At 46.1% G+C, this 25,318-nt stretch overlaps 1 protein-coding gene across 1 annotated transcript in view; it reads right to left on the bottom strand.

Annotated features, from left to right (window-relative positions):
• Positions 1–519: 519 nt before the first annotated feature.
• The window catches only part of LOC147678443 (extracellular calcium-sensing receptor-like), a 107,348-nt gene continuing 82,549 nt past the window's right edge, over positions 520–25,318 (bottom strand). Inside the window, exons 6-7 of the mRNA XM_086945629.1 lie at positions 11,518–11,641; positions 520–1,436 (exon numbers count right to left, since the gene is read on the bottom strand). Coding sequence (XP_086801755.1) covers positions 520–1,436; positions 11,518–11,641 — 1,041 coding nt within the window. The remainder of the gene's footprint in view (positions 1,437–11,517; positions 11,642–25,318) is intronic.

The raw sequence follows: 25,318 nt of genomic DNA, 5'->3' as shown, positions 1-25,318 counted from the left end.
TGGCTGAGATTCATTCAAGCATCCTACCCATCACTATATTGTATACTTCAGTTCTAGTTCCTAGGAGCAACACCTCGACCTGTACCAGGGGGAACTGTAAGAGTTCCACCCTGATCTGTTTTTGTGAAGCAATACACATTGGGCCCAGACACCTTTCTGAAACACATCACAGGCTGAAATCCGCAGGGAGCACATGTGGTCTAGTGGTTTACTGGCAGAGTAAGGCACATTCCCGACTCCAAGAACACATTTCCAATAACAATAGAGCATTGGACTTTCACACACAGTAATATTCCCAGGTACATAGCTCAGCCCAAGGAACCACAGAAGAATTTACCATGACTTTCTTTTGCAAAATGTTGACCAGAACTGTTCAAACATGGAAGATGAACATAAATGTGTTTAAGGTTAAGAGGTACTCTAGGGGTACCCTAGTTTCCACAAATATATAATCTCGGTCTTTTTAAAAAAAAGCATATTTTGCAATATCCTTTGAGTTTCAGTTTGCACAACAGCTGGTCATTTCTCGTTTTTATGAGTCGGTTTTCCTAGGAGGTGTTCTCTTGTGTTCCTCTTCGGTTTTAGTAAAATGATGTAGCACTTTGGAAAAAAGAGACAAACCAGAAGAGCAGAGCTGGAAGCCAAGATGGCGACTACCTCTGTGGCGACCATGTACTTGCCCCGGGTGCTGTGATAGGCCGGGAGGAAGGAGGTCCAGACGCTTATGAAGATCAGCATGCTGAAAGTGATCGAGCTCGCTTCGTTGAAGCTCGCTGGCAGTTTCCTGGCTATGAAAGCTAGCAGGAAGCTCGCAACAGCTAGAAACCCCATGTATCCCAGCATGCACCAAAATGCTGTGCTAGACCCTTCATTGCACTCTATGGTGATTTTACCAGGCTGGGCAGCCATGTTTTTCTCGGGAAATGGAGGAGAGCTGGAAAGCCACAGAAGGCAGACAAGAAACTGGGGCATTAGAGAAATAAAGATAATTTTGTTAGGGAGCTTTTCCTTGGTCCATTTCTTTAGGTTGCTGCTGGGCTGGGTTGCTTTGAAGGCCACAACCACCACAATAGTTTTGGCCAACACGCATGAGACACAGAACGTGAAGACGAGTCCAAAGGTCACCTGACGTAGCAAGCAGCTGAAGCCCTCCGGTCGCCCAATGAAAAGCAAGGAACAGAGAAAGCTGAGGAGAAGGGCCAGGAGGAGAAGGTAGCTCAGGTAGCGGTTGTTGGCTTTAATGATGGGGGTGTTGTGGTATTTAACAAACAGTATCAAGACAAGTACCACTAGGATGGAACAGCCACAGGTAAAAGCCGCAAGAGCTGCACCCAGGGGTTCGCCGAAGGACAGAAACTCAGTAAGTTTTGGGATGCACAAGTCCCTTTTTTCATTGGACCAAAATTCTTCCGTGCAGACCGAACATTCAGAAGAATCTGGTAAAACAAAAGTAGCGCAGTTTAGAATTCCAAATGCAGAAAATAAATTCATAAGTCAAATCATTGATAAACATCATGCTTGGTCCTTGCTTAAAAGAGATAAGAGTCCTGTAGAACAGAGAAAGAAAAACATTATTAAAAATGGCGGCCACGCGTGGACAGACTGAGAATCAGCTGTAGTCTTTTTTACACTCCAGCCTGTAGGTTTGGTCAAGATGGGGAAAGATATAAGAAGCACCTGATCACCAGGACACTCACCTGTCATAGGATTATTTCCAAATAGTACTTCAACCAATCACCATTTACTCTGAACTTTTGTATCACTTTGCTTTTTCACACTTCAAAACAGAAACTGGCCATGGAACCCCCCATTACTACATCACCTATGACTACATCGTTGTGGTAAATTTACATTTACTATTCGTAACTCCACATCTACTTACCTCAAATTACTGCAAGATGCGGCGGATACAATATATTTGTCACATAATCATTTGCATGCAATATAGTTGCCTGGTGCGACCAGTATGCATGCCTTCATGAATGTACAGCTGAAGGCAGACTTGGGTCGAACAACGGGACAGCAGAAGCTAATGTGACACAAATGTGTTGCATCTCTTAAGTGCAGTATAGTGGAAGTAGCTTTTTACTTGCTGTATATTCACATGTTTTCCAATATTTCCATAAGCCTACTTCACAAAGCAGCTTCGATTCTCCACACAAATCGGTCTACATGAGGGTGATTAAGGCTTAGATTTTTTGTATGCAGCAAACATGGCAGCAAATAATGCTAAATTATTGGTAGAGCTCAAATCAAACAAGATGATACATTAAGGTCCCCATGACATAGATGTTTAGGTGGAAGGTGGATTTTAAAGTCTTGTCCCACCTAAAACTTCCTCAGGACCAATGCAGGAAAATACGAAAATTCCCTTATTTTTCCTCTCAAATTTCCCTCCTAGGTGTTCCCAAATGTTGGCATATATGTGGCATGGGCTACCACCTCTTGTCACCTCTTGTGCCCTATGCAGCAGAGCAGACTCACAAATAACACAAAACCCTCACACTACTGGTGAAAAAAAAATGTAATAAGTAGAAATGGAGATATGCAATTTTAATAGTTGAAGAAAAGTAGTACTTAGAAGCAAGAAGCGCCAATTGCAGCCAACCGCGGCCAACGGCAACCAACCACGATAGAACGCGGGCTGGATGCAGGACTGAGATCAGTCCACTGTTAAACTTACTTCGTGTATTGGATGTCGAGGTGCGAAGTCCTTTGATTGGCCTGTGTGGCGCAGGCATCAAGGGGAGCTTGCCGTGCCAGGTGTGGTGTCGAGATGCATCATGCTGCATTGGTTGATGCTTGCAAAGCCGCTGAACAGAAGCTACGATGCATGGTCCTGCATTGAGGTGTAGCAAGAGGAATCGATCTGGGTCGGTTATCGGCATTGAGATGTGTTGTGCTAAGTCGGTGCTTGTGAGGCTGCCAAACAAAAGTTGTGATGCACATTCCTGTGCTGAGAAGCATTGAGTTGCATCAGTACCGAGGAGCCTTCTTGTGTCCCTGTAGCTCCAAAAAGGAAGCCAGCCAACTAGCCCTGGAAATCCCTATGATGGTCTTTAGCCTTGGGAGTCACTCTGGTGGTTGTGTGTTCAAAGTGTAGGTTCAGTCCTTCTTCCCCAGGCAGCAGAGCAGTCCTTCTGGCAGGCAGAGCTGCAGAGCAGCTGGTCAGTCATTCTTGTAGCTGGGCAGTAGAGCAGCAGAGCAGTCCTTCCATTGAGTCTTCTACAGGTCCAGAAGCCATATGAAGAGTAGGTCAGATGATTCCCTTTTTATACCTAGAGCATCTCCAAAGCCCAGGTCCTTACATCTCTTGTCGATGGCAGCCTCAATGACGATGCTAGACTCTACATTTCAGACTCACAGCTCCTCGGAACCGAGGCATCAGCTGCTACGCACCACATTACCACTAATGTACGTTGCATTACAAGCCCCGACGCCTCGCTTCAGCTGTACAGCGCATTTTCAACGTGTATCCACGCAACAATCGGTCATCAGGATTTAAGATGCTCCATACAGCGGCACTACCTAGGTCCCTGTAGCCATCACACACTCCATTGTGGTCAGCCTGAACTTGTGACTTTGTCCCAGTCCCAATATTCCCTGTTTGCTCTGTGTGCTTTTTGTGCAGTTCTTTGTGTGGCAACAAGATGCAGCCTATCCAGGTGTAAGTGAGGCTGGGCCCAGCTCCTCCTTACCTTCCTGCCAGTGATGGCCCACACAGTCACACCTAACCTCCCATTGTGGATGACTGTCTAGGAGGAATACATAAAGCCTAACTGCCAACTACACCCAGTAATGCGAACAGAGACCGGCTACAGGCACGAAATGACTGAGGCACGAAAATGCCAATTTTTTAAAAGCACTACCAATTTAAATATTAGAGCAAGATGGAGACCAAACAGAGCATATGAAACTAGTATGGTGGACGCATGGAAAGAGGACAATAGTCTCAGAAAATGTACGCCTGTATAACTGTTTGAAGTGTTGATCCTAGTATGATTTTAGTATAGTTCACGCTATGCAGTAGACTGCACACCACTAGCTACGGGGTAGAGAATGGGGTGACTCACCGATAATTAGGCAGGATTGTACAAGTCCAGTGAGCACTGGTAACATGGCCTGAACATAGAACGAAGGGGGGATTTAGTTTCCTCTTGAAACGAAACACAATCAAACAAAGGGTTCTGCCATTCAATCGTAAAACTTGAATGGCAATGGTGGAATTGGAGCCATGCCATAGCAGGCAAATATATATACAAACAAGAATTTGGCATCAGATAAATCAGTGCTCCAAATTAAAACGTTTTTGGGAATAATGGACTCCAGTTGGTAAATCTGGAGGCACATTCCAAATTAAAAAAGTTTATTGGTAAAACAATTGGGACAAAATGGGTGATCAACAGCATCACAGAAAGGAAGATACACTTGTCTGTTGTGAGGACATTATTTACCCAGATGTGGGCCACAATCTATCAAGGAAGAAATAAAGCCTTGCAGATTTTTTGTTACCCAGATTTATGCTACAAAGAAATAGCTGTGTTTACATTGGAATAATGGGTGTGTTGTGTTCATAAACATCTTAAAGGACTTGATTTCTACAATTTGGTTATGTGTTTCAACAGATACATGGTAGTAAGTGAACAAAGTACGACAAATTTGGCAGATCGTTATTTACTGAAAACCTGCAGCAAAAGTAAGTCCTGTAGTTGTATATTTATGATTGCTAGGAAAGGTTAGAATAAAACAATGATTCTGACTAGCCCATTTGTTGAATACTCAGAATTCAGTATGAATTAGGCTGAATAAAGGTGAGAAAGAGCCTGTTTGGAGGAAGAGAGGTAAAAATGGAGTGTGATCCATGTGTAAGGATCTTGAGTGCTTCATGATAACAGCATAAACTGTTATTAAGAGAATATTTTGTTTATTATTTTTTCCAGCTCTGCTTGAGTTCTGAGTCCTGAGGAGAACCCCCAAATTAGGTCAGAAGGATTTAAAATGCATTGACTGCTACAATTTAACAGACTAGTTATCTACTATGTTTTCCACTTTTGCTCATTAAAAAAGGAATTGTCAATTTGAAAAGTATTTTCAGACATGCCCAGTAGGATCACTGTTTGGTCACTGCCCTTGTAGAATAGAAGTATACAATAGAGTATTGATTCCAAACTCTTTAAAGTGTTCAGAACCAGGAGTTGTGATCTGTTCTGAATTTTGACATTTTTTACTGTGTTTATGTAATGTACAGAGTCTGGATGTTTTGTCTTATGTGTTGTACTTCAAATGTAGTGTGTCTCTGTTATGTAAATTGTTGTAAATATTTTTTTTCTCAAAAAACAAGCATTAAAAAATGACAAATTTGAAAAAAAACAATTTTTTCTGGAAACAAGGAAAATGTAATGATCATAACAACTGAGAGGTGCGATTATTCAGTTTAAATGAGGATGTGAATGATTATCAGTATTGGCATGTTGTTGTTTTGGTGATATAATATAGGCCTAGTCTTACATTGTTTAGGAACTATCTAAAAGTGGCATTTTCAGAATTCTACTTTAAAATTCAACTTCACCATAATTTAGGATTTTAAATTAGGATTACAGAAACACCAAACTTGAACCAATCATATCTTTCCATTTGCAAACTACACTTATAAGATATGATGAGGTAATCCGAATGTTATCGTACGGGAGATATAGGCCTTGCTGTAATGTAACATCAATTTAAGTGTTTTTCACTATCAGGGCATGTAAAAGTTAAAAGTAAATGTCCTGCTTTTTAAATATATTGCACGCTGCCCTCTGAGCTGTACAGGGCTTTCCCTAGGTGTGGCTTCCATTGATTAAAAATGAAGGTTTGGGTTTGGCAAATGGTTTATTTTGCCAAGTTGAAAGAGCAGTTTAAGTTGCTCTCACTGGCTCTGCAGTGACAGCAATGGGGCATGGTTAGAGGGTTACTAAAGTTGGTGGCACATTTAATGCTTCAGGCCACTAGCATAATTTAATTTACACACCCTGGGCACCTGGAGTGCACTGTACTAGGGACTTAATAGTAAATTAAATATGCCAATTGAGTTTGAGACAAGAGTGCAGAGCGCACTTGCACTTTGGCACTGGTTAGCGGTGGTAAAGTACTCAGAGTCATAAGGCCAGCAAAAACAAGGTCAGAAAAATGAAGGAGGAATGCAAAAAGTTTGGGGAAGTCCACTGTAAGGCTGACAGATGAATAGGCACCAAATGGTTAGAATGAGAAAATGCAAAATGTCTAAAAGTGACATTTTTAGAATTGTGACTCAAAATACGACTTGGCCATTAAAGAGGGTTTTAAATGATAATTCCTTGGACACCAAACATGAATGTCCTACCTGCTCCCAAGTAAAGGTCATCACGTATTAAACCTAATAAGGTAACCCAATGCTATCCTATGGAAGAGGTAGACCTTACAGTAGTAAAAACGAATTTGTGAGTATAGGCCGAGAAATAGGGCAGTGCATTGGAAATGCTAAATTAGAAGAAAGTGATAAATATATATCTTGATGAAGGTGTCCCTTCCTGCACATAAAAAAATCTTAAATGCCAGTTTCTAACTTACATGTGTGCTGCTTCATGCAGTACACATGTACGTTACAAAACGGCATTCTAAAAAAAGGTTTGTTTACGTACAAAAAGGGACACCTTCCTGTACATAAACAAACACAAGGCAGCACACATGGAAAAAGCAAAAACGAGGAGAAATAAAGCATTTCTCCTTGTTTCGCCACCTTAAGACCAGATATTTCCTGTTCTTAAGTTTGGCGCTACCTCCTATTTACTCAATTGGTGTTGCGGTGGAACGCCCACCGCAATACCCACTGCACGCCCCTTTCACGCTAAAAACAGCGTGGAGGGGACCCTATTCACAAGGCAGCGTTAAGCCGTGTTAAGCCATTTAACATGGCCTAACGCTGCCTTGTGAATAGGGCTAAGCCCCTATCGCCACAACAACGTCACTCAAAGTGACGTTGTGGTGGCGATGGGGGCTTGAGAATATGCCCCTCAGTCCGTTAAGGTTGTGTCCCTTCACTTACTGTCTACTTCTTTTGAGAACAGCCACAAAGCAGAGACGAGATCCGGCTTTGCCAAGGGGAGGCAACAGGCAGGAAAGATACAAACATGATGAACAGGTATGCGTTTTTGCCCTTTCCGGAAGCTTCTATTTTTGTCAACGTTTTGGCACTAATGTAGGCGCTAGCAAGGACTAGGGAAGATGAGATTCCAGCACAAATCTACGATGCAATAAATTTTCTTATTATTTACTGTTGTCTACATTTTATTCATCATAATTCAAATGTCTGCAATTATGCATTTTCATATATTTAGCCTAGAAAACGGATTTAATAATAACAATAACCCCTTTAAAAAATAATGGTATGGATTTGTGTGTGTGCATCCTTCACTGAAAAGAATTCCAGTAAACCAATAAAATAAAATATATTTCTGACTGTCTCTGGCGGATCTAGCCGTGGCCCAATGTGTGTTATATCCAGGTAAGACATGGATAAGATGTGGGTCACAGGCTGTCTGTTTACCCTCTCATGCTGGGAAGGTTGTTCAATCCTGTGCTTCCTTGAGTGGCAAGGAGAAAATACTAGCCCTACTTCAAGACATATTACGCCCTACTTAGATTCAGTCCAGTGCTTTGGATTAGAGTTCTCAGAATGCAGTGTTTTATGTTGGGCTACTGTCCTCAGAATGCCCATTGTCAAGCACTGGATTCCACAGTGTTACCAAAAACTTTCAAAATACTCACTGCGTTGCCAATGAAAGCAGCTGTACTTTCATGGCGCAACGTGGAATCTAATTTCGTAAACTTTTGAAGACATGGCTCTTTTCCCTGGCTTATTAATTAATAATTATTACTATATCTCCTTCCTGCTTTGCTGTGCCTATCTGTCTGTTATCTGTGCCTTGATGCCCCTTGGGGTTAAGTTATGCGCATTATAAGACACCCATTCATTCATTCATTCAATTATGGCAACCATAGTGTTTGCATGTCAGTAAAGAACACCAAGCAAAGCTCAAGCCAACTTTCTGATGCACCTATTTGTATATTGATTTTAGTTGACCATGCATTACGATGAAGATATGATACGTCTCTGTTTGGCGACACCTAAAATGGCATTCCCTCTTACTCCTGATTCCCCATCTCTGATAGTTCATGATAGTGCATGGAGATTCAGGGTTCATCAAACCTCAGTTCTCACTTTACCACAATATGGACTTAGATTTTAGTAAACATGTAACTCTGTCACACATGTGTCGTAAATCCTGTCCAGCCAATAATGCGTTGTTGACTGTATATGTGCTTGTAATAAAGTGGACAGGATAGCTCAATTAATCAATCAATCAGCATTTGTATAATGCAGCACGGTCTCTGGGCACTGAGGGTGCTGTGCCTCTATTCAAAAGCCATGCCTTGATTTTCTTTCTGAGGTCCGCCAGGAAGGATGCTGTTCTGAATTGGAGGGACAGGTCATTCAATGTCTTGGCTGCGATGAAGGATAAGGAGCGGCCACCGCTGCAGCTGCATTGGATGCAGGAGTGTGTGTGTGAGGGTGAGGGTGGAAGAGAGCAGGTGTCTTGCAGGCAGGAAGAAGTTGAGTCGGTGTTTGATGTAGGAACGTCTGTGGTCATGGACAGCTCTGTATGCATGCGTGAGTATCTTGAACTGGCATCTCTTCTTCTGGATAGGCCGCCAGTGGAGGTTGCTGAGGTGAAGGGTGATGTGAGTCGATTTGGGGATGTCCAGAATGAGTCTGGCTGTGGTGTTTTGTATGGTCTGGAGTCTTTTGACAAGCTGGTTGGAGATTCTGGCGTAAAGAGCATTGTCATAGTCAAGGCGACTGGTGATGAGGGCCTGCATGACGGTCTGTCTGGTGTTGCTGGGGATCCACCTAAAGAGTCTGCAGAGCATGCTGAGGTTGTGGAAGCAGGTGGAGCTGGCTGTGTTTACTTGTTGTTTCATGGTAAGTTGGCTGTCGAGTATGATGCTGAGGATGTGTATATGGTCTGTTGGTGTGGGTGTTGGTCCGAGTTCTGCCAGCCACCAGCTGTGGTCCAATACAAAGGTGTTCCTTCCCAAAATCAGTATTTCTGTATTGTCGGAGTTGAGTTTGAGGCAGCTGTCTCCTGTCCATTTCACAGCACAGCATTGGGTGTTGCAGAAGTTGGTTTTGGCGTTGGATGGGAGTGAGTGATAGGATTAGTTGAATATTGTTAGCGTAGGAGATTATGTTGAGTAATGGGATCTAATGATGTCTGAGAGGGGGGCATGTAGATGTTGAACAGGGTGGGGCTGATCTTTGTGGAATTCTGCAAATTATGTTCTTGGGTGCAGAGGTGAATCGAGGCAATTGAATGCATTTTGTGCATCCTAAAAGGAATTAGGTGATCCACTTGAGGGCATTCTGCTGAATGCTGATGTTGTGGAGTCTGTCGATGAGGGTGTGGTGGAAGATGCTGTGAAATGCAGCAGAAGGGTTGAGGAGGATCAGGGCCAGTGTCTCTCTGTGGTTGAGGAAGATTCGTATGTCATCTGTGGTGGCGATTAGGGTAGTCTCAGTGCTGTGGTATGCAGAGAATCCTGTTTGTGAGGTATTGAGTAGGTCGTTTCACTTCACGGTATTAGATGAACTGTTGGTTGATGGCTTTATCATGTTCAATGGCTGGGTAGGGGAGCAGGGAGATCATTCAGGAATTTTTGAGGTTGCAAAGGTTGGCAGAGAGCTTCTTTAGGAGGGGTCTGACCTCTGCATGTTTCTAGATATCTTGGAAGGTAGCTGTGGAGATGGGGAGCATTGAGGGTGCTGGTGAGTTCTGAGCTGATTGGGCTGGCTCCAAGGTTGAAGGGATGGTGGAGGCAGGGGTCGTTGGGTGCCCCGGAGTGGATGGACGGATGATGGTTGTGGTGGTCTGGGTTTTAAGCGGCAACCAGTTAGTCATTGGATTGCTGATGATCGCATGTTTATCGAGGCTGAGATTGGGGGTTGGGTGTTGAAGTTTTTGTTGATGGTGGCACTCTTGCTGTGGAAGTCATCTGAGGGTGTTGCAGAGTTCTTGGGAGGGTAGGATGATGCTCTCTGTGGCTGTTGGGTTGGAGTATTCCTTAATGATATTGAAAAGTTCCTTTATGTGGTTGGCTGCAGTGTTTATGCAGGTGATAATGGCCGCTCTCTGGGCTTCTTTGATGTGCAGGTGGCATTTGTTGAGGGCTGCTTTGTGGCGTCTCTGTCCGAGAAGTCCTTGGAGGCATGCCAGAACTTCTGTCTGTAGCACATGCAGTTGGTGGTTCTGAGCTCTGGGATGTAGCAGATGGCATGTTTCGAGGTTTTGTTGGTTTTCACTGGTTTCAGTGATAGATGAAGCCGTCTGCCAAACTCTTAATCATACCCTATGTTTCTGCACAGTCGACAATGTTAAGGTAAATGTGCTAAAGTCAAGCAACACACGCAGTAAAGTAATGCATTGCAATTGAGAAACAGAGTGTCATACTCATTCCACTCTGTTTTTTCATTTATTTGCAGTTTTATACAACAGCCTCATGGTATCAGAGCACTTTACATGGTAACAGTTACCAACTGTATTCAAGCAGTGTGTCATAGGACCAGCTTCACTTCACTATGCAAAGGAGCATACATTTGGGGCATTAGATCTGAATTACCATTATACATTGATAATAGAATATATTTTGGGATTGAAAAACTTTAGCTTCAACATTTCTAGTAAAAGGTTAATAAATCTCCCATTTCTATAAGTCACATATTCCTTACATAAAGGTAACAAGAAAATAGACTCACACCTAATGAAAACACCTAAGTAAAATGATGCTTCTTAGAGATCCCATTGCCACAACAAAGACTAGGGAGCAATCAAAGTAATCCTAAAGGCAGCCACTTCCATTGCAGGGCTGGTGGGGGGTTTATAGTTTCCCCAACTGGCAAAATTGCTGCACATTTCATCCATATAGAAGCAGATTAAGATGTAGGGACCCTGATGTCCAGACATGTAGTCTGGCCCAATTGCTGGGATGTTGTTCCCAGTGCATGCCTGGCTTACCACAAAGCCTCTGTTGCTGAGTATGAGACGATAAAAGCGGGACAAGAGGAATCACATCCCTGTCCTCTGTAGTTTCATCCAGTATACAGAGCAACATGATGGCCGTAGGGGTGTGCACATCAGCCAAGGAAGCTTCAGGATGTCTATGGGCGATTTTGTCTGCCGGACGAATCACAGGCAGAAGTCAGTGGACATGGTCTGTGGGGACCTTTCATGGTGCAGTGGAGGAATTTCCTATCCTTGCCAGTCTTCCATATCATCTCATCACCACACCAGCCAGCTTGGGACAGACTAGAGGGAGTTGGGGATGCAACTTTGTTTGGCCGTTAAGGAACTCCAGAAAAGAGATCCTCCCCATAACCATTTGTTCATAACTCTTGGAATTACTAAATATCTTGTATTGTGTTAACAAATATAGACAACTAACCTGTGTTGTTGGTGACCTCCCCAGCTGAGCATGCTAAACAGTCAAAGCAGCAGAGAGGCTGGCCTGGCCTAGCTGCTCTTCGGTGTCCACTAGGGCAGCTTTCACTGCAAACTGATATGGGGACCTAAGAAAAAGAAGAGATGGTTTTGTTAGTGGTCTGCTGGCGAGGTATACTACCTAATTTGTACTCTACGTCTTGGTATCTTGCTCTTGGGTCCAACCACAGAGCTGCCCATTGCAAAATGACTCAGATTCAGATCTGCACAATACATGTACGGTCAAACACTTTGGGGGTCATTAGGTCCTGTTATCCGATAGGATGACGGGCGGACAAAGTCCGCCCGTCATCCTATCGGATAACAGGACGGCCCACAATAAGGGCGGCAGTCCCGGGGGGGGGGGGAATTAGGATGTGCCCGCCACAATGGCGGGCGCATCCTGTATTTTTAACATTGCGGCAGGCAGTGCTGACAACACAAAAGCTCCAGAAAAGAAAGCCAGCACTCGCATCAGTTATAACAAACTTGTCAAACAATGCTTTATTGACTCTTTGTAGCGAACAACGTCTTGCCTGTCACCAAGATGGCGCCTGATCGTGACATCACCCACGTGATTGTATGTTTATTCAAATGAGGTGCGTTATGGCGGTCGGCTCACACTGATGAAGGCGTACCGCTGAAACTCGTTTGTGTTTACTATTTGCTGTGCCAAATAAATCCAAGTAGGATTTAACCCAAGTAGAATTTAACCCCCCGCGAGTGCTGGCTTTCTTTTCTGGAGCTTTTTATATATATATATATATATATATATATATATATATATATATATATATATATATATATATATATATATATATATATATATAAATATATATATATATATATATATATATAAATATATATATAAATGTATATATATATATAGAAATATATGATATTTTATATGTATGTATATATTATATTTTATATATATGTATGTTTATTTTTTTAACATTATGGGGTCGATTCAGATCGGGAAAGTAATCCTAGTGCAAAATCAGGCTGCCCGCCTGATCCATGGGCTACCCAAATTCCACCGGGTTACCCCACTGCTGAAGTCGCTGCACTGGCTACCTGTGAGAGAGCGGGCCCAATTCAAACTAGGTTGCCTCACTTTTCAGGCCAGGATGGGCACCGCCCCTGAGTTTATTTTCTCAGTCATCAGGCCCTATCTGCCGGGTAGAGAACTCTGCTCCACCCATATGGCACTCCTGGCTACACCCCGTTTCAAGAAAAAGAAAGCAGGCGGGGCGAAATTCGCGGCCCTTGCACCTGTCTTCTGGAACTCCCTTCCTATGACCCTCAGAACCTCATCCTCCTATTTGGAGTTCCGGAAAAATTTGAAAACATTCTTATTCTCCAGAGCCTTCGCTGCCTAGTCTGTTCTTCTGCTGTTGCCGCTGGTCATAGTCCTTAAAGCGCCATGAAACCGCTGGGTATAAGTGCGCTCAATAAATGTTTTTAAATTCAAATTCAAATTCAAATCCGTACGACAATTCGAATTCGTAGCCCTTTCCGTACGAATCTTACAAATCCATCCGAATCGGGTAGTACGATCCGTTGGAAAAAGTACGTCTGAATCTTTGCGAACCGTACGAAAAGCAAGGGTAAATCCGTACGACATGGACCCTCACAGTGAACCGTACGAATCGTAAAATGCAGTACGACCCGCCAAGTACGATCCGGACCGGGGAATGAGTACGTGATTTGCACGGTACACGTCGCAAATGAGCAATTCCTACGTAGAGCCACGCAATCACATAAGCACCGTACCCCTACGATCATGGGGGGTACGGTTCGTACCCCCATGATTGCAGGTGTATAGTTCGTACACCCCATGATTGTACGGGTACAGTTCGTAAACTCCATAATCGTAGGGGTACGGTTCGTACACCCCATGATCGTAGGTGTACGAACTGTACCCCTACGATCATGGGGTGTATGAACCGTACCCGAGGGGTCCGTTTTGTACGCATTTCGAGTCGAATTCTGCTTTTCCGGACGTTTTGAGCTCCAGTAGAAAAAGAGTCGTACGGAGTACTGACTAGATGAATCGTACTTGCTGGGTCGGAAAATGTTTCTACGATCCGTACGGACATCGCATACTGCGTGTTCCGAATGCCATTCGTTTGGATTATTGAGTCGTATGGGCTTTGGTACGATTCGGACAGGGAACTGCGTTGGGTACGCATCGTACTACATCGTACGTACGGGGACAAATCAGAATCGGCCCCTATATGTGATACTTATCATTTTAAACATTTTCTAATAATTCTAACTTTTTTTAATTATGTTTTTTTTGCTTTTTTTTACATTATTTTTGAAACATAAAAAAACAATATTTTTTGACAACGATATTTTAGATAACAATATTTTTTTCTCAATATATTTCTACTTACCATTATGTCGACAAGACTTCGATATTCTTGACATCGACATTTTTGCATTGATATTTTTGTACCTCGATATTTTTGATGTTGATATACTGTCAGTGATCCCCCTATCCAATAGAGAAAAAGTTCTTAGGGGTAACCCTACCCACTACGAATAATCTCACAGTGCCTCTTTCGACCTAAATTCAACACAGCAGGCCCTTTATTCCCTTGTGCAGAGATCCTTTGCCCACCACATAGGTGTGGCCAGACAAATGAGTAATCCCTGGGATTCGTCTGTCCTTTGCACACAGTAACCGGAGCAAGGGTTACTTGACTTGTACTGACCTCCTTGCTTCCTGAAACCTGCTGCCACTGTTCGCCGGACCCGCTCTGCGGGTCCCGCTTCACGAGGGAAGTCGACGTGGGCTGCGGCGGCTCAACGGGGCTGCGAGCGCGACTGCAGGGACTCCATTGACCAGGAGTCCCTGCGAGGCCAATTGGCGACACCTGGCCCGCTCTCCCCGGAAGCCACTCCCACAGTGCACCGGACCCAAGAAAAGCTGCCCTCCTCTGCTCAACTGGTTGGATTTGTCTGTCCTTTGCACACAGTAACCGGAGCAAGGGTTACTTGACTTGTACTGACCTTCTTGCTTCCTGAAACCTGCTGCCACTGTTCTCCGGACCCGCTCCGCGGGTCCCGCTTCACGAGGGAAGTCGGCGTGGGCTGCGGCGGCTCAACGGGGCTGAGAGTGCGACTGCAGGGACTCCATTGTCCCTGCGAGGCCAATTGGCGACACCTGGCCTGGCGCGCTCTCCCCGGAAGCCACGCCCACAGTGCACACGGTTATATTCTGACCAACACCCACGCGGTACGAAGCGCGGAGCGAAGCCCGGGCAAAGGGCGGGCCGTTTGAGGCCGTTCGAGGACCGGAGAGAACGGGATCGGGCCACCCCCCCTGGTTGGGATTCTTCCAACACCACGCTTCCCACTGACCTGCGCCTCTTAACCACAGAGATGAGCACCAGGGAAACAAGGAGCGAATCCGCACAGACTGGGGCTGGAACCGCCAAAGGTACTATCGACAACTATTTTGTCAAAGCTGGTTCTCTATTGATAGATGAAATCACTGTACTCGAAAGACGTATCTCCCAAGAAATCGACTGGGTAAGGAGATCATCAATGGGTCCAATGGCTCTGGCGAAAACCCCTGAAGGAAGGCCAGATCTCCACAGTTCCAACCAGGAGGGCTCAGAGATAAATCAGTCAGTTATCAATGCTGATCTTACCAAGGAGGCCTTAAATGACCTTGAGGATATGAGCCTCATGACTCTACCAACGGCCCAAATACCATCTGTCCCACTCCCAATCTCTAATAAGGACCTGACCATAGTACTAGCGAGAACCCCACTGACCCCCTAAGGGGAGCAAGGGAGGGAGCCATCCAAAAAAGGAAGAAAGGGGGGAAAACCAAGGGAGGCAGCAAGCCAAAAACATCTAAACCCAACCCTGCTAAGGATGCTGCTAGCTCGGGCGGCAAAAGCCTGGGGCAATCATCTAATATTGGTGGGGAGGCTCAACCTATTGTCATCGTGCCCGCAGATACACCCTCCCATCCTGTTAACATCTCTATAGAATCTTCTAACGAGGATATCACACTCGCAGATATAGGTGCACTGCTCAGGTCACTCTTAAGCCCCCTTGAAGCCCGGCTGATAAAGATGGAAGCCAGGCTGGTTAACATAGAAAAATCTACAGTCCAGCTTGCAGATAGTCTCAAAACAGAAATAAAGGGAGCGAAAGGGGGGCTAAATCAAAAGCTCAAAAATAGTTCAGACCCCTTGACTTCAGCGAAGGAAACTGGTCCAACCACCTCTCATCAAATACAACACAAACCTAACCAAAATAAGACCCCGCAACCCTTGGCTGCTGCAAACATAATTACACCACCCAATCAAACTCCGACACCGGTACTCCCATCCTCAGATAAACCTACAAAACCTGCAGACAACGCCAATCTCTCTGATAAAAGACAAAGCGACACAAGACCTCTAGAAAATTTGTAAAACAACCCTCGCAAAATTAAATCTGTGAATCTACCACCTGAGGCGTCCCCCTACACAGTGATCCTGGCGGGTGTACCGGAACTATCTCTCACTGCCATAAAGACGACTGCCTCACTCAAGAACAAAGTTATTAACTGGTTGTCCCTATATAGACCCCTTCCGCAAGGTATTACCAGTGATGTTCTTACGGTGAGACGTGTCGCATGGGTGGGTAATCTGAGAAAGACAATCAGAGGTGATTGCGTTGTGGTTAGTTTTAGAGAACCCAGGACAGCCTCTTACATCTGCAGCTGGGCCCCCGATGACCAAGGGAATCTCATCCAGTCTCTCCCTCTCTCATCATTCTACCAGTCTAGCATGTATATAACGGAGGACCCTAGATGGGGGTATCATCAGGAATTATTGGGAGATTGGGAGAGCAATAGTGCAGGAAGGAGGGAGCCTCATTACCATAGGAGCATGGTGACAGAACACTTACCAATGTACGGTGACGAAGAGGGGTGGGAATTCAACACCAGGAAGAGGGGTGGATGGGGTGGAAGACTGAGAGGAGTCCCAGGGCCATACAGAATACACCATTCAGCCTACCTTCCAACTTCTAACAGGAACAGCAGCCTCGAAATGGTTGACTGACTGCCCGACTCTAAAGCCGAGGACTGTTCTCATCTAATAGACCATAATGTGGATAGAACCTCCCCCTGTGAACAAACTCAGCCTTGAATAGAATCAATAACTGTTCCCAATAAACCCAACCACTCCCAAGACCCCGGAAACTCCACGTCAGATGCACACGGCATTGGTAGCAATATACGGGCTATACAGGGGGAACTACAACAAAACCCAATGGTAAATCCTGTCGCCAAAGAGAACAACCAGTCCAACACTGTGCCACCATCTCCTAGTCTTCCAGCACTTAAAATGATGTCATGGAATGTAGCTGGCCTTGGCAATAAAATGGAATGCCCAGAGTGGCTGTCGTTCATTAGCTCGAAAAGTATCGGCCTCTTACAGGAAACTTGGGCAAGAGAGGAGTACACATGCCCGGGGTTCACAGTGTTTACTAAAAAAGGTAAATGGGGGGGAAGGGGACGACCGTCAGGAGGGTTGGCAACCTTGATTGCCTCGCACCTAGGCTGTAAGGCTAGGTCCTTAGCTGTTGACTCCGAGGATATATTACCCGTCCTACTAGAATGGCCAAATCTCGCTAAACTGATGGTTATAAATGTCTATTCGAGACCCGCTGTTATATCCAGCGAATCGAATACAATTGAAGAACTTTCGGTTTTTCTGAGTGAAATTCCAAGGGATCTCTCCCATCTGGTGGCAGGGGATCTCAACTCGCATTACGAGCCACCTCCTGGCCTTCTCGATGGACCCTCCCTAGAGGAGGATTCGAGATGGCGGATACCAGTCACAGTGGCACCCCCACCAAGAGCTTGGACTGCCCTTGCACTTCAGATAACCGCACGGACTCTCAACCACGGTCTAAGAGCATGCAATGGGTGCACAAAATCAGACAACCCAAGCAAATGCACTTTTAATAAATTAGGTAGTGAATCTAGACTTGACTACGTCTTAGTTCAATTGTCAAGTTGGTCACAAATCATTGATTTTTAGGTTCTGGATAGAAAGGACAGTGACCACAACGCCCTTGAACTCGAATATGCCATGCCAGGCATCGAGGACACGGGACTGGTCAAAGAGAATGGAATTACAGGACTACTTTTGGAAAATAGCAGAAGGCGAGTTAGGTGGGGGAAACTCGCCACATGCGGCGTTAAATTACCTAGGCTCTATGCCAGAATCACGCCAGTGCTAGAAAAGGCATTCGCTCTTGCCAACGGACTACACAACGTGGAAAACAGAGAGCAATTATGGCGAACCCACGAAGACCTAATAAATAGCCTGGAGTTAGACCTATTTGTCAAAGGAGTAGGTAAATCTAAGGGGACACACAAAAAATCCTGGTACAAAACCACCTGCCGGGACTCAAAATGAGAACTCCTACTTGCAATAAAGGCACGTGGATGCCGGGAGATGATACAAGCCAAAAGACGGGCCTATAAGACATTGCTGGCTAATGCAAAGGCAGAATGGGACCAAAAACACTGGGAGGAACTCTCAGGTGCTCTAGCCACCAAAGATTCTCGTAAATTTTGGTGGCTAGTCAACCATGGGTCAAAAGATCTCCCTTCTGCAATCGAACCCAACAATGCACCTGGTGTTTGGCAAGAGTACTACCAATCCTTATATGCAATGGTGGAGGCGTCCCAGGGTACCCTCAATTCCACTACTCTGAGTTATTATGAGAGCGAACCCTTCACGGAAAAAGAAGTCCGTGCTGCAATTGCGGGGTTGGCAGGAGGAAAAGCACCAGGGCTTGACGGGGTCCCAGGAGATCTTTTTAAACAGGAGCCGGGATAAGGGCCCCGTATCTCCTGCTGATATTTAATGCGGTCCTCAAGGGTATGGAGGTCCCTGATACTTGGCTGGGCACAGAGGTGGTCCCAATATTTAAAAAGGGTTCCCCTCTGCTCCCAGCCAACTATCGCCCAATAAGCCTCATCGATGTCTCACAGAAGCTCTTCGGTAGGCTAATATTGGATCGGCTATAGATCTGGTTGGAGGACACAGATACTCTTAGCCCACATCAGGCTATTAAATCTCATGTACTGGAGGACTGCACTTATCGAGGGCGGCACCTTGTACACGGTCTTCGTGGACCTACGTGCCACCTTTGATTTAGTACCAAGGTCAAAACTGTGGGAGGTAATGGCAGAGCTAGGCATCCCGAAAGACATCCTTGCAATTTTGATGAAACTACATCATAACAACTTCGCAAGGGTCAGGTGTGGAAGAAGTGGCAATCTAACTGAAAGATTCCCCGTTCGCAGAGGGGTGAGACAGGGCTGTGTGCTCGCACCGACCCTGTTCTGCCTCTTCGTGAACGGGGTAATCGCACACCTGACCGGGATCGCCAACACCGATGCCCCAAAATTGACTGGCAGCAGGGTGCCTGCAATCATGTTTGCAGATGACACCCTGCTGCTGTCTAAATCCCCGATGGGCATCCAGAGGGTGCCTGATGGCTTCCTGGAGTTCTGCACAAATAGGGGTCTAGAAATCAACCCGCAGAAAACGAAATTTATGATCTTAAATCCCAAGCCCTCCAAGCGGCCAAATCCCATGCTTGGTGCAGTACGATTTGAAAGGGTCCACACAATAGAGTATTTGGGGATAACTTTGAATCAAAACCTCACGTGGGGGGCTCATCAGACCAGAGCGAATATGAAGCTGGCCCAGAAGGCAGGTGGCATTATGAGAATTGCGACTAAGTCAACATACCGCCCTCTGAGTCCTGCTATCCAAATATATAAAGCCCAGGCGCGGGGGGGAGTAACCTACAGGGGAGAGATGTGGGGACATATCTCTTCGTCCAATCTGCTGATTACAGAAAACAAATTTTTAAGGCAGTTGACCGCTCTCCCACCAAGTACCCCACTCCTGCCCCTGAGACTGGACCTGGGTTTGAGGCCCATTGCGGAGGAACTAGGGCTCAAACCTTTAACATTCTGGCGTCGCCTCTGGAGTAGCCAAGATCTCACCTGTTATAGAACTGAGTTAAAGGAATTCCTATCCCTACCTAATGCCACCAAGATTCCTTGGCTAAATTACATTACGAGATCTTGTGAGACCCTTGGATTATAAGAACTGTGGTCTTACCCGGAAAGCAAAAGTACCAGGATCCCAAGGAAAGTGCTCTCCAGAGCATACTATGACAAGATGCTTCTCCGAGCCTTGGACAGTACACGAGAGGGATCATTGACACACAGTTTTATTACAACCAAAGACTCATACAATCTTGAAAGTGTTTTGGACGGTATGACCCCTGTTTTAACAGGAAAATTATTCCTGCAATGGAGGTTTGGGACCCTTCCTTTAATGTCTTTCACCAAAGCATGGTCTGGTCGGTCCTCAACAGAGATGTGCCCCGCATGTGCCCACACTAAGGAGAATGAAATACATGTCATTTTCTTCTGCCGAGCCTTAAAAATATGCAAACAAAACAGGTGATGGACAGAATGTGGATCCATGTCACACATTCACCCCAGTCCAAAGATCTGGGCCCAAATCCATCGTTTTTTTGCACTCCACACCACCCTGGGTTAGACAATGGCGATATGCAAATCAGCTCTGACCCTGTGCCCCATGGGAACAGTCCAGTCCGAACTACAAAAGCCATGTCCTTCCCAGAACGGAATCAAGCATCCGAGGACCGGACCGGTTTCGAGGTAACACCTCTCATCAGCCCAGCTAGCTTGACTCCAGTGGTGTGGAGTGCCTGGGACCCACGTCTGAGCATCCCCTGCGCACTTAGGGCAGAATTTGCAAACAAAACAGGTGATGGACAGAATGTGGATCCATGTCACACATTCACCCCAGTCCAAAGATCTGGGCCCAAATCCATCGTTTTTTTGCACTCCACACCACCCTGGGTTAGACAATGGCGATATGCAAATCAGCTCTGACCCTGTGCCCCATGGGAACAGTCCAGTCCGAACTACAAAAGCCATGTCCTTCCCAGAACGGAATCAAGCATCCGAGGACCGGACCGGTTTCGAGGTAACACCTCTCATCAGCCTGGCTAGCTTGACTCCAGTGGTGTGGAGTGCCTGGGACCCACGTCTGAGCATCCCCAGCGCACTTAGGGCGGAATTTGCAAACAAAACAGGTGATGGACAGAATGTGGATCCATGTCACACATTCACCCCAGTCGAAAGATCTGGGCCCAAATCCATCGTTTTTTTGCACTCAAAAATAAGCAGGAAATTCTGGCTCGTCCCCCTCCTCAAAAACCTGGGATTTAGAACTTTTACACCTGCATTCAGAGTTCTAAAGACAGACTTATCTCCGCCAACTGTGTTTGCACTAGCTACATTTTTAACTGCAATGTGGCATGTCCGGACCCACTACATAAAGATGGCAGGAGACTCATGAAAAATGTTTTCCTCTGGTCCACTCTCCTTCTTGTTTTAACATCTTTTAAATCATGTATTTAATACTGAATGATATATCGATATTTTGGAATTTTAACTGTTGTGTTATACTGTACATCTTTTATGATCACTTGATCGAAATAAAGATTTGAAATTTGAATTTGTAATCCCTCCTCCTTGGTCACTCAAAGCTGATTGTGGGGGCAGCTCCTCTTCCAGAGTAAATGGTGCCTGACTGACAATAGAGGCAAAGGTGGGGGCAGACCCAAGTGTTAGATACATCTGCCTTTGACAGACATGCCTCTTTGAAGTTAAATATGTTCCTGGGCATCCTGTGAGAGGAACAGAACACCTTCCTACATCCAGGGCCTTTGTCTTAGCTCTAAGAGCAATATTCAGCTCCTGGTTGACAGCCAGAAGCTCATGAAAATGGGCTGAAAGAGGCTTTCAGCAGGTAAAAGATGACTTTTTAAAAGCACCTCTTGTAGTAGTACATATCTGACTTTACCAATATTTTGGGCTTGTAATCAAATGTTTTAAATGTCCATGACTTAACTTTATAGCTGTTTCCTAAACAGAGATAACATTGTTTAATTTTAATATTTGCTCCCTATACTTCTCAATGGAACTGCTGACCCTGCTACAGTGAAAATTGTTTAATTCCTTTCACTGGAAGAACATATTTATTGTTGAATCTTTACATACCCTACTTTTAATTGCCATTCACCCTAGTTTATGGGCATATAAAGCATACTTGGGAGTGACGTATTAGTATTTTAAAGGAGGGTTTAGGCCTAACAAAGGAGTTTTTTTGACAGGTCAGATTTACAGATTAAAAAATGCACAGACAGGCTGTAGTGGTAGGCATTGGGTCAAGTTGTGTACCATCACTCTAGTGGTGGCACAATGTGTGCTACAGTCCACCAGTGACATTTAACTTACAGACTGAGTACACTTTGTACCATATTCTACAGACTTATAGGCAAATTAAGTATGCCAATTATGAGTATAGTCCATTTCAACATGTTGAGGGCCATGACATGCGCACTGGGTAGCAGTGTCCCAGTGTCTAGAGTGCAAAGACCAGCAGTAAAATCTAGGTAAAGTGGGAGTGACCATGAAAAAAGGGGCTACTCACAAGTTGAGCTGTGGGGCGGACCTGGCGGGGCACATTTGACTCTGCTTCCTACCGGATCGTCGCTGGATTTGAACGCTTTGCCCTTGGACGCGGCTCTCCGTTGAGAGTTGCTGCTGCTGCCTCCTGGACCCGCCCTCACCGCCCACACCGCTGCGGGACTGCGAGGCTGTCTGTACACCTGTAGCCTCTTCCCGCAGCGGCCCCGCCCCCCACACGGTGACCATTTAACTTTCGCAGCACCCGCTGCGCGGGTGCTACTCACAAGTTGAGCTGTGGGGCGGACCTGGCTGGGCGCATTTGACTCTGCTTCCTACCGGATCATCGCTGGATTTGAACGCTTTGCCCTTGGACGCGGCTCTCCGTTGAGAGTTGCTGCTGCTGCCTCCTGGACCCGCCCTCACCGCCCACACCGCTGCGGGACTGCGAGGCTGTCTGTACACCTGTAGGCTCTTCCCGCAGCGGCCCCGCCCCCCACCCGGTGACCATTTAACTTTCGCAGCACCCGCTGCGCGAGTGCTACTCACAAGTTGAGCTGTGGGGCGGACCTGGTTGGGCGCATTTGACTCTGCTTCCTACCGGATCGTCGCTGGATTTGAACGCTTTGCCCTTGGACGCGGCTCTCCATTGAGAGTTGCTGCTGCTGCCTCCTGGACCCCCCCTCAACGCCCACACCGCTTCAGGACTGCGAGGCTGTCTGTACACCTGTAGCCTCTTCCCGCAGCGGCCCGCCCCTTACCAGGGAGGATATAAACAGTTAACTCGTCTCGCGCAGCGGGACGCGCGCGGGACGAAGCTCGGGGCGAAGCCCGGGCAAAGGGCGGGCCCTCTAAGGCCCTCATAGGCCGGATTAGGCTGGGCTGGGCCTATCCTCCTTAGTTTGCTTTTTGGACATTGGATTATTTTTGTTTTTTGTTAAACTTTTCTTAAGTGCTGCACCCATCACGGTTTGTTATGCCTTCCCCGGCCAGGGAGGGCACTCCTATGAAGGCGGGAGGGGTAAAAAATAGGACTCTAGATAATTATTTCCCCCGGGCTGTGGGAGAAGGGGATAAGGAAAGCACCTTGATTAAGCTCAGGGGGGAGCGCAGACGCTCTATAGAAAGCTTGAAAAATAGGCCCCTCGGAGATAACTCTACTTCACTTAGCGAGGAGCCATCCTCACTGGATGATGTCCCCCTTCTCCTGAGGGAGTGTACCAACAACCTGATTGAATCTACCACTAACTTAACCCCCTCCATTAGCCCAAGTAGTGCGACTATCGACTTAATTTCCCAGCCCCCACCGGCTATCAAGGCCAGGAAAGCAAAACCCAAGCCATCTTCTGTGCAAGGGGTATATGGGCCCCCACCGAATAAACGCAGGAGGAAGTCAAGGGGTGGCCAGGGAAAAACCAAAACAAAAATCCCCCACTCTGATTTTGGGAGGACTACAAACCCCCCCCCCACCCACTGAGAGGCTACCGGAAGAGGCACATATAACACCTCCTGAAAAGGTTACCATTGTTACCGACTCGGCTGATGCCACGGTAAACAATGCTGCCAATGTCCCTCTTTCTGTTGTTCCGTTAGGAAATTTGGAATTTTTGCTTAGGTCTTTATTATTGCCGATTAGCGAGAGCATTAAAAAGGTTGAGATCAGGCTCACCATTTTGGAGGCCACATTAGATAGCATGAAACCTTCGGGTGGCCTCCAGGGCAGATCTCTTGAGACTATTCCCCCTCCCACGGTCCCTCCTAAGCCCTCTAACATGCCAGTTAGTTTCGCACCCCCCCTGGTCTCCATTGTTGTCCCCCCCCCACAACCCCTTATGGCTAATTTAGCCCCAGCCCATCCACTAAACCTTAACAGGCCACCTTCACCTGTAGGCCTAGCCCCCCCCTATGCCACTCACTGGCAGTATTGCTCCCCCACCTCCAGTGAAGCCTCCACCTAGACCCCGTAGGCCCAATCTTCCTCCAGAGGCAAACGATCTTATGGTAGTCATGGCCGGTGTTCCCCCACTTGAAGTGGGTGAGGATGAGAACTTTTGCTTATTGAAAAGCAAGGTTATTAAGTGGTTGAATCTGAACAGACCCCTCCCAGTACACCTCAATAACGAAATCCTTATGGTGAGAAGGGTACCTTGGGTGGGTAAAACAAACAAATCCATAATAGGGGATTGTATCCTGGTGAGTTTTCGAGACCCTGGGACTGTTACTCACATATGTCTAGGGAAGAATAGATCACTCGAATCAACAATCCAGACCCTACATGTATCGTTTTTCTTCCCACCCACCCCTATGTATCCTAACCAAGCCCACGATAACTGGACGAGGGTCGCCCGGAGGGGTAGACACCACGATTTTAATGCACGGCCAGTTTTTCATCGCCCAGTGTTACCCTTCCACACCTTTAATCGATTTAGTTGCCTGAACGGACTTGAGGGGGTCGATTGACACATGGGCAGATATACCAACACAATGGGAAATGTATCTACAGGAGTTGTAAATACAGGGGACTCAGCACTGGAATCCGAGCAGCAACATCCGCCGGTACAACAAATTTCATCTGGTAGGGTTGGGGGGATTGAGGCGGACGTTCCCATGATTACAGCTACCGAACCTACAGTGGGAGGAAGTGGGTTGGAACTGGGTCGGGTGGAGACTGAGGAAGAAACTTGGCTTAATGGGGGAATAGAGCAGGTCTGTGACGCATTGAGAATTATTTCCTGGAACATAGCAGGCTTGGCAGCCAAATTTAATAATAAAGAGTGGCACAATTATATTAGTAACTTCCATGTAATTAGCCTCCAGGAGACATGGGCCCTTGATAATAGTAACTTCCACATGCAGGGGTATAATTGTTTCTTTGTTCCGGCGCAAAAAACGAGATCGGGGAGAGCCATGGGTGGACTATCTATATATGTAGATTTAAACCTTCCGGGCAGTTGGTCCGTTACGGACTGGAAATCTCATGCCATACAAGCAGTACGGTTTAATGGGAAGGGGCTAAGACTTACTGTCTTCAATATTTACAACAATGGGGCAGGGGGAGACCATACCTCATTTGTAGGAGAATTGGATGACAGACTGGGTCAAGAAATTATAGCTCGGAAAATGGGACAGGTACCTGCTCTGCTGGTCATGGGAGACTTTAACTGTCACCTATGCTCGGCACTGACCCCAATAGACGCAGAATGGTCTCATTGCC

This window comes from Lissotriton vulgaris, chromosome 12, assembly GCF_964263255.1.
Source record: "Lissotriton vulgaris chromosome 12, aLisVul1.2, whole genome shotgun sequence".
In the NCBI taxonomy this organism is placed as follows: Eukaryota; Metazoa; Chordata; class Amphibia; order Caudata; family Salamandridae; genus Lissotriton; species Lissotriton vulgaris.
The sequence above is the reverse complement of the archived record's forward strand: the minus strand, read 5'-3'. Positions and strand labels throughout refer to the sequence as shown.